General features: G+C 54.9%; 1 protein-coding gene across 2 annotated transcripts; it reads right to left on the bottom strand.

The window, feature by feature from the left end:
• Nucleotides 1-2,488: 2,488 nt before the first annotated feature.
• Nucleotides 2,489-7,953, bottom strand: LOC124107855 (sialic acid-binding Ig-like lectin 10). 2 transcript variants are annotated; one of them, XM_046466102.2, is made up of 11 exons: nucleotides 7,695-7,953; nucleotides 7,236-7,619; nucleotides 6,821-7,105; nucleotides 6,537-6,584; nucleotides 6,167-6,430; nucleotides 5,870-5,917; nucleotides 5,517-5,774; nucleotides 5,153-5,437; nucleotides 4,951-5,041; nucleotides 4,758-4,866; nucleotides 2,489-2,823 (listed from the first exon to the last, which is right to left on the bottom strand). In XM_046466102.2, the coding sequence occupies exons 1-11, from the start codon at nucleotides 7,732-7,734 to the stop codon at nucleotides 2,557-2,559; spliced, it is 2,079 nt and encodes a 692-aa protein (XP_046322058.1). In that variant the 5' UTR covers nucleotides 7,735-7,953; the 3' UTR covers nucleotides 2,489-2,556. The 2 variants fall into 2 exon arrangements, with proteins under 2 accessions (XP_046322058.1, XP_058441989.1); XM_058586006.1 differs by lacking the exon at nucleotides 5,153-5,437 and having other exon boundaries at nucleotides 7,695-7,952.
• Nucleotides 7,954-9,061: the final 1,108 nt, after the last annotated feature.

The following is a 9,061-nucleotide window of genomic DNA, read 5'->3' as shown; positions in this document are numbered from 1 at the left end:
GCTATCTGAGGTGGACCCCAAGTATGCTGTTTAGCTGTACGACCTTAAGCCAAACCTTGTCCCTCTTTAACCTCATCTATAAAATGAGGTGGTTGTGGGGGTGACCCCACAGGATGCTTCTGTAATGCTGTCACCCTACACACACTGGCTTCTGGGGGTCAACTGCACTCCTTGTAGCTAATTTGGTTATGGTCTTGCTAATTTGCTTAGGGCCTTGCTAATTTGCTGAGGTTAGCTTTGAACTTTTGATCTTCCTGCCTGAGCCTCCCAAGTTGCTGAGATCACACGTGTGTGCCACTGTGCCTGGCTAGCACACCACTGTAACAGGAACTTTCTGGACAACAATCCAGAGGAGACCAACACAGTGTCAACTTTAAGAACCTGGGCTCTAGGCTCAGATTTTCTAGGATTAACTTTACTAATGGCCTATCATCTCTCACGCCTCAGTATACTCCCCTGGAAGACAGAGAAATAAGAAAACCCATTGTGAAGCTCCTCACCTCTCACCTGGGAACCAGACTGGTTTATTAAACTATCCTTAGTAGATCTTGGAACCACCAAGAAGTTGTTTTTTTTTTTTTTTTTTAAATTTTGAGATAGGGTCTAAGTTTCTTAGGACTTCACTAAATTGCTGAAGCTAGCCTCAAACCTGTAATCCTCCTGCCTTAACCTCCCAAGTTGCAGGGATTCTAGGTCTATACCACCAAGGGCTAAGAGAGTCTTTTTGAATGAGCTATGACTACTGAATAAAATTATGAGTTCCTTGATTTTCTTGTGGTTCTATGTCATAAGAATTTTTACACATTAACTTCTTTGTAATATTAATATTAGTAAATATACTGTTTATATTAGAACCTGCCTCTTCGTGCCTCTGATGAGGTGGAGTGTGGCTGAGCACAGGACTGTCAATCATGGACTATCAGTCACCTGATAGATAGAAAGGCTGTCTGGTCACCTCATCTAGGGAGGAAGCAGTGATAAGCTCTGTCTGTGGGGCTGGCCAGGGTTATGGCCTCCCCGCCTCCTTAAGAGTGGGTGGGTGGTGAGATAAACAATTAGATAACAAACTCTTTTCAGTAATTGCTAAGAAACCAGTGTCAAAAAAAAAATCCTGGTATCTATCAAATATTATGTTAGGTAGACAAATTAAGAGGTTTCAACACAGATTCTGGACAAATACCTGTTTCTTAAAGTTCTGACCCTTTTCTTGTTTTTTCTTTTTAAATAAAAAGACTCAGTTAGTTGGGGCTTGGTAAGATAAAGGGAGATTTCCCTGTTCTTTGGTCAAAAATCCCTTTAACTTTTTTTTTGCAAGTATTAAATTGGATAATATAAGCACTGAAAAGCAGCATTTGGAAGATAATAAGCACTCAATATATGTTAACCACTATTATACAAATTTCCACAAATCCATAGCTCTGGGTTTGAGAGGATCGGGCTGAAGTGGATGTTATCTTTGAACGTGATCTGCTATTCTCTGCTCTGACCCAAGAGAAAGATTGCTTACTGACATCATTCCTCTACCTAAACTTGGAAACGTCAGTGAATCCCCGACCAGCTTTTTCTCACCTCCTAAGTGGTTGATTTTTGAAATTAGATGTCTTCTTTTGTAACCCTTTCCCAGCTGTTGAGCATCTTGACCCTGTCTGCCTGGGGCCCTCTGGGCTGCTTTTCACTCAGGAGCGCCCCCTGCAGGAGAGATAGTGAAACAGTGGGGAAAGCTGTGGATTTGGAGTCAAGAGCCATGAACTGGACTCCCGGTTGGTTCTGCTCTTGGCTCCTGTGTGGCTTCAGACAAGCTAGTTGAAGTTGACCTCTCTTGAGTTTCATATATCTTCAAACGAAGATACCCTCTGTCTTACACAGTTTTTACTGAAGGATACAGCTATAAGTGATTGGCTTACAATGTGATGTTCTGGAGGTTTGAGGGTGGAGTCCCGGGCACCTTTTAGCTTTGGTAAAGGCCCTGTGGCTACATCCCAACATGGCGGCTGGCACCATGGTGGAAGTGAGAGAAGCAGGTCATGTGGCAAGACAGGAAGCCAGACAGTGGAGAAAGCTGGGCTCACAAACTCGTCTCTTGAGAGTAAAGCCACCCTGCGAGGTAGGCATCAATCCCTTCCAAGGCTGATGCTGCCCACCTAGCCACCCTCCCCTGGGCCCCGCCACCTGCAGGTTCCACCCCTCAACAGGGCCACACTGGAGACCCAGAATCCAGCGCACATGCCCTTGAAGGACACACACTCAAACCATGTCCAAGTCACAGCAGCTACCTCCAGAGGCCCCACCTGTCAGAGTCTGTGAGATTGAAGTGCTCAGCCAGGATGGTCCTGCATGTATATGAGAAACGTCGAGTTGGCTTCTCTAAACACTGTATTCAGAGAAGGCCAGTGGGGACAGATTTGTTAAGCTGTTTCCAACAGCCTGGGCCTGGGATGGGGCCACCTATCTGGGAGGATTTTCTTGAAATAAGAGACTTAGGACCCTGTTCCTTGAGCCTCTTTATTGCCTGCCTTTCTCCCCGGTTGAGGTCCTAACCCTAAAGCCCAACAGCCCTCAGTGGAACTTGATTTCCTCGTAATCTGTGTGGGTGTCTTTGGGCATCTGGGTGGCCCACGGTCTGTGGCCCGGGAAGGTGAGAGTAGCATAGTGGAGCTCCTCGGGGTCATTCTTGGGGTCCAGAGCTTGGGTGGACGATCTGGGTTTTGAGCAACTGAGGGGAACAGAATACAGCTCCTCTGGATTCTTCTTTGGTTCTGGGGAGTGAGTGCCTGGAGAGGGGGTCCAAGAAGGGCTGCTTGGCGTGGCCTTCTGATCCTGAGCCTGAAAAGACAACAACAAATGCTGAGGCCTACCTCGTGCCAGGTGCTGACGAGGAAGGGGTCAGGTCTGGGAGTGACGCAGCGTCCTGCCCTGCTGAGCCCGCATTCCATCTTGGGGGCCAGAACAAACACTAAACAAGCAAAAGTGAGATAATGAATTCATGAGAAATTCAAGCAGAGGGAGAAGACAGTGGAAAGGAAGGTGGGGTCACTATTAGGGTGTCCAGGAAGAGGAAGCACCATCCCAAAGACACGCCTGCTGTATTCACCGGTGGCTGAGAAAGGGGTCGACCTGGGAGTCCCTGGATGGATGAACAGGTAGAGCACACGTGGCAGATACAGTGATCTTACTCGGCCACAAAGGGGAGGAGCCCTGCCACTTGTGACAACACGATTAGGTCTGGAGGGCTGGGCAGAGAGTGGCGTCCGAGTGTGAGGAAGAGCAAGCCCCGTGGGTAAAGCAGGTGAGTCTGGAGAGACAGGTGGGGAGCCAGGTCAGCAAGGGCCTTGCACACCTGGGGAGGACTTTGGATTTACTCAAAGTCTGGCTGGAAGTCGCTTGGAAAGTGAGATATTTTGATTTATGGATTTATTTAAATTTATATCTTATATATTATAGAGTCAGAGGAAGTTGCAAAAATAGCACAGGGAGGTCCCACAGGCCCTTCGCCTGGTTTTCCTGTGGTTACATCTTGCAGAGTTTGTGGGGCAGCATCCAGACAAGGAAGCTGACTGTGGTACAATGAGTGTGGAGTGTTCTGTGTGATGGTATCGCCTGGCTGGTGCTGTGGGCTGCGCGGAGTCTCTTCCACATTCATATGCTGAAGGCCTGATTCCTAATATCTCAGAATGTGACTGTGTTTGGAGACAGGGTCTTTAAAGAGGTAATTAAGGTAACATGAGGTGGAGTGAATGGGCCCTAGTCCCGTAAGACTGCGGATCACAAATGCACATGGAGGAAAGACCAGGGGAAGGCCCAGGGAGGAGACGGCTGAACAAGCCAAGGAGGGTTCTCAGGAGAGACAAGCCCTGCCTGCATTTATCAGGGACTTCTAACGGCCAGAAGTGTGACAGAACAGATTTGTGTTGTTTAAGCTGCCTGTTCCGGGGTTCTTTGTTACAGCAGCTCCACAGACTAGTACACACAGGTAGGCCTGCGGGACCAGTGCAGCGGAGACCCAGGACTGCATGTCACCAGCGCGCTCCTCTTGCTGTCCTTCCGAGTCCTGCTCAGGGCCCAGCCCTATTCCTCCCCTGTTCTCCACCTCTGTAATCTCATCAATTTGACAATGGGATGAACATTGAATGAGACTGGCCTTTTTCACATTTTTTTTTTTTTTTGTCCCTAAGACCTGTCCAACTTGTTGCGTGCTTCAGAAGCAAGTTCCTCTGGGTGCTGAGTAGTGTTCCGTGGGATGTGCTTACTGCTTGCAGGATGTCATGGGGTGGGGCAGAGTGCGTGGAGTGGGCCTGCAGACGGTGGCTGTGGTGTCTGGGGAAGGAGTCAGTGCATGGGCTGCAGCAGTGTTGGGGGGAGCGGTGGGGGTGTGTGTTGAGGGGACTTGCTGCCGGGTTGGTTGTGGGGAGTGCAGAGAGGCCTGGAAGATGGTTCTGGGGCTTTGGACTTGTCTGGGCAGGTGTGGTGTTGGCTAAGGTGGGGATGGAGGGGGAGGCAATATGGAGAGTGGTCAGAAGCTGGTTTGGGGCAGGCTAGGTGTGAGATGCCCACCAGGCATCAGTGTGGAGATGCCGTGAAAAGGGTGTGGCTGTGGAGTGCAAGGAAGAAGCCACAGAAATGAAGGCTGGTGAGGTGAATTTGAACTCCACACTTGATTCTTTGTCCACCCTGAAGTCTACCAGGCAACGGCGGGGGCAGGACAAGAGGGGGACGCCTGACCAGAGATAGAAATGACTGGCAGCAGCATGGCCACTCACCCTGCGGGCGGCCTTGGGGACCACGTTGATGTACTCCAGGATGGTGCTGCTGCGGGACACCTTGGGCCTGGCCCCCGTCTGGGGTGGCGCCTTCCTCAGAGTCTTCACACTGCGGGAAGCGACCCTGGCCTGACCCTGCTGTTGCCCCTGCCCTTCCCCAGCCCCAGGCCCGGGCGCTCCTGCTCCCACTCACATGGCCAGGATGATGCAGAGGGAGAGGACCGTGGTGACGCCGATTCCCAGAAACACTCCGCGGGAGAACGCAGTGGGGACAGACGCCTCGCCTGCACAAAGAGAGGGCCGGCCGCTCACTGTCCCCGGGTCCTCCCAGCTCCCCAGCTCCTGCGCCCACCGCGGGACCCTGCGCCTGCCCCACCCAGCCACCTCCCCCTGACCTGGCAGCAGCAGGACGGTGGCGCTCTGGGTGCCATGGGCGTTCTGGGCCTCACAGCTCAGCCTGAGGTCGGAGCTGAGCGCCTCGTGGAGGCTCAGGGAGCTGTTGGCCCAGGGCCCCGCGGAGCTGGAGGTGACCCCGAGGGAGGCATTGCTGCTGTTCCCCTCCAGCAGCCCCTCCCCCAGCCGCCAGTGCAGGGCGGGGGCCGGCCAGGCCCGGGAGGAGCAGCTGCAGAGCAGAGCCTGGGCCTCCCAGGAGCAGGAGGGTCCCAGCAGCCGTGGGGGGTCTGAGGAGCGAGGAGAAGGGTCAGCAGATGCCACCTCGTCCCGACCCCAGGCGTGCCCTCCCTCCCCTCCCGCACTCACAGTGCACAGAGAGGCTCAGGGAGAGGTTCTGGGAGCCCAGGGGGCTGCGGGCATGGCAGGTGAACTCTCCTCCATGCTCTGTCTGCACCCGGGGCAGCTCCAGGACCCCAGCGTCGGAAAGCCACTCAGGGCTCAGGGCCTGCGTCCCCCAGGTCCAGCTCAGCCTGGCTGGGGGGTTGCTGTGGGTGACACAGACCAGGCGCAGGCTTTGGCCCTCCAGGACTGGGAAGGACGTGCCATTCCTGATGACTTCCGTGACTAGGGAAGGGAAGAGGCAGAACTGACCTGTGGCCCCGTCTCCTGGGCCCGCAACGGGGCACCCAGAGGCCCTGCTTCCTCTCTGCCCTTCCTACCTGTCCTATTTTCTTGGGAAACCGTCACCCTCAGGTCCTCTGGAGGATCTGCAATGGAGACAGGAACCAGCTCCAGGTGGGCTGGGGCTTCCCTCTGGGCAGAGGATCCAGCCCAGGACACTGAGGCGGTGGGAGGCAGACTCACGTGCTGGGTCCCCACACTGACTGCCCAATGGTCTAGCAGGACAGAAGCCTGGTGCCAGGGCCCTGGGGTTCTAGGCCCCCCAGAGCTCTGAGACCCTGTCATGGCTCCTGCCCTCCTCTGCTCCCTCCCAGGGACCTTCTGGTCTCACTCACACTGCACAGAGAGGTCCAGGGTGCCCTGTTGGGAGCCCAGCCTGTTCTCTGCTCGGCAGGTGTAGAGCCCCGAATCTCCAGGCTTCACCACGGGCAGCTGCAGCTCCAGGGTTCTGGGGCCCAAGGGGAAGGACCAGGAGAGGACTCTATCCTCCAGGACCCAGCTCAGAGTGGCCGGGGGATGGCTGTCAGCAGCACAGAGGAGCCGCAGGAACTGGCCTTTCTGGACTTCCAGATGTGAGAATTTTCCCTGGGCCACTGGGGCTGGAGAGGGACAGACAGAGAAGAGCTGCAGAAAGGCCTCCCCTCCCGCCAAGCCTCGTCCCTTCCCAGAGAGGACTGACCCAGCCAGCCCGCGGGCCCTCAGTACCGGATGCATTGTTGTGGAGAACTCGGATGACAGGTTCTTGAGGGGCATCTGCAACAAGAGTGGGAGCTGACTTCAGGGGGGGTTTGCTCCTCACAACAAGAAAGGACTCCCTTGGAAGAGAGAGTGTGACCATTCCCACAAGGACAAGAGACCAAGGGCCACCAAAGGCCCCAGCCCCTCCCAGGCAACACCTGGGACACTGCACCTTGCTCTCTGTGGACTCTTTAGACCATGGAGCTGCAGGCTTCTCCACCTGACCCCAAAGCGTGCAAATTCACACTCACAGGCCACACTCAGTTGGACGGTCCTGTGTGTGCTGACGCCTTGTCTGCCGAAGTCCACTCGACAGGTAAGCGTAGTGCCGTGGTCCTGGGGCTGTGGGGTGAGGCTGAGCACTGAGGAGTGGGAGGTTGGTGGCCTTGTTCTTTGGGAGGGGATGGCAGCCGTGGTCCAGGAGAAAGAAGGGGCCGGGCATTGCTCAAACGCTTGGTTAAACACACAGAGAACGCTCACAGGCTGCCCGGGCTCCAGGGTCTCGGGAATGAAGACGTCTGGCTTCTGAGTTAGGTCTGGAGAGAGGGGGCCAATCCTAGTTGTCTGGAGTGTGTCCCTGAGAGCCCACCCAGCTCAGGTCCTGGGGCCGTCGCCCGCAGTTCATCCCTAGCATGAAAGGCAAGGGGTCCCCACCACATCTCCTACCTATCACTTCCAGAGAGAACTTTTTCTGGAAATTAAATTTCACTATGGGTCCTCTCTCCACGCGGAAGAAGTAGGCCGCCCTGTCCCATCTGTGTGCGTCTTTGATCATCAGGGAGCAGTCATCTCTGTTGGGGTCCCCCATGAGCTGGAATCGGCCTTGGGTCCTAGATTGCACCCTTCGATGTGGGTTGTTTGTGGCCACTGGATCCCCCTTGTTCGTGTTGGTCCCTTCTTCGAACCAGTATCCATAAGCCGGGTTAGAAGCAGTTCTGGGGTCGTCCCTGGGGTAGGAGAAGGAGCAGGACACCAGCACACACAGGCCCTCCTGCACCGACACCGACTCCTGCACCTGCAGCCAGTACTTCTCTAGCTGAGCCTGGGACCCTGAGGGGAGACAGAGGCTCAACCTGCAATCCCAGTCCCGGCCCGCCCGGGTCCCTCCAGTCCCCTGCCACTCACCACCCAACAACAAGGACAGCAGTGGCGGCAGGAGTAGCATCTCGGCCTTGGGAGGCACTGGGACCTGCTAGAGGCTCCTTCTCCCCTCGTGCTGTGCTGATCAGGGAGGGCAGAAGGGGAAGCTCTGGCGGAAGTTGAGCCCAGGGACTGCAGCCCATCACTAGAGCAGCGCAGACTCGCTCTCCTAGGGCCCCGCCCACCTGGCCCCTCCTCTCCACCTGGGGCGGGGCTCTGACTGTCTGGAGCCTGAGGGGTCTCCTCTGGGTGGGGGAGGGCAAGGCCGCGTCTGGCCTGGGGTCTGCTGTGGGTGGGGAAGTGGGGGCACTCCCGCCGGGCCCTGGGTCATTGAGCAAGCAGAAGTGAAAGTGCATGGTGAGCAGCTGTCCTTGGGTCTGGCGGGGGGCGGGGGGGTGTGGGGGGGTGGGCAGTGGGTGCAGGCAAGGAGGGGATGGTCCCGCCAGACAAGACAGACACCTGGTAAATTAACTTTCCGATCAGAAAAAAAAAAAAAAAAAAAATATATATATATATATATTATTTTTTGGTATAAGAATTCATCTACTTACAGTTTTTTTGGGGGGGAGGGGGGAGCAGGGGTTTACCTGAAATTCAGATTTAACTAGATGTCTTGCTTTTTTTGGTTTTTTGAATTTTGCCACCCTGGGCTGATCTGGGTCCCACCCCTCATCCTCCCTGGTGACCACTGCCCACTTGCCCCCGCCCCCACTAGGCTTCTGTCCACTTCCCCGTCTCCTCTTCCTCTTCTGTTAGAAAGTTGTCACCGTGTTTGTAATCCCTGCTGGGACTTGAGCTCCAGGCCCAGACCTGGGCCCACGCTGGGGGTGTTGGGCAACGTAGGGGGCTCTGGGTTGAGCCAGTGGAAGGACCGCTCCAGGTGTTATTCGGCCCCCCTGTTTGGGCCACGCAGAGACCCGAGGCTTATCCACCCAGCCGCCATGCACCTCATGCCAGACACTGTGCTGCATGTGGGGACACACGGGAAAACCCCACAAGGGTTTGGTAAACACAAATTCTTCTTCTTCTCCTCCCCCTCTTCCTCCTCCTCCTCCTTCTTCTTCTATACTGGAAATTGAACCCAGGAGTGCTCTACCAGTGACTTACATTCCCAGCCCTTTTTATTTATTTTTTTCTGAGACAAGGTCTCACTAAGTTACTGAGGCTGGCCTCAAACTTGCGATCCTCCTACCTCAGCCTCCCCAGCAACTGAGATTACAGGTATGCACCGCAGTGTCCAGCTGTAGATGAAGATTCTTAAGAACAGAAAAGCACTGAGGGTTCTCAGAATGCAGGGAGTGCAGGGGCCAGCCTGCATGAAGGGACCCTGGAGAGGGTGTGGTCATTTCTTT

Source organism: Marmota monax, unplaced genomic scaffold (assembly GCF_021218885.2).
Source record: "Marmota monax isolate L192 unplaced genomic scaffold, Marmota_monax_Labrador192_F-V1.1 WCK01_AAM20220418_F8-fsc00160, whole genome shotgun sequence".
NCBI lineage: Eukaryota > Metazoa > Chordata > Mammalia > Rodentia > Sciuridae > Marmota > Marmota monax.
Note: the sequence above shows the minus strand (reverse complement) of the source record. Positions and strands in the feature narration are given on the sequence as shown.

Bases quoted from the DNA above. Each gene is read 5' to 3' on its own strand.
- LOC124107855 (XM_046466102.2), bottom strand. From the start codon at position 7,734: ATGCTACTCCTGCCGCCACTGCTGTCCTTGTTGTTGGGTG. The intron at 4,867-4,950 runs GTGAGTGGGAGC...CGCTTCCCGCAG, and splicing joins CTCTGCATCATCCTGGCCAT to TGTGAAGACTCTGAGGAAGG. The intron at 2,824-4,757 runs GTGAGTGGCCAT...TTGTCTTTTCAG, and splicing joins TCCCCAAGGCCGCCCGCAGG to GCTCAGGATCAGAAGGCCAC.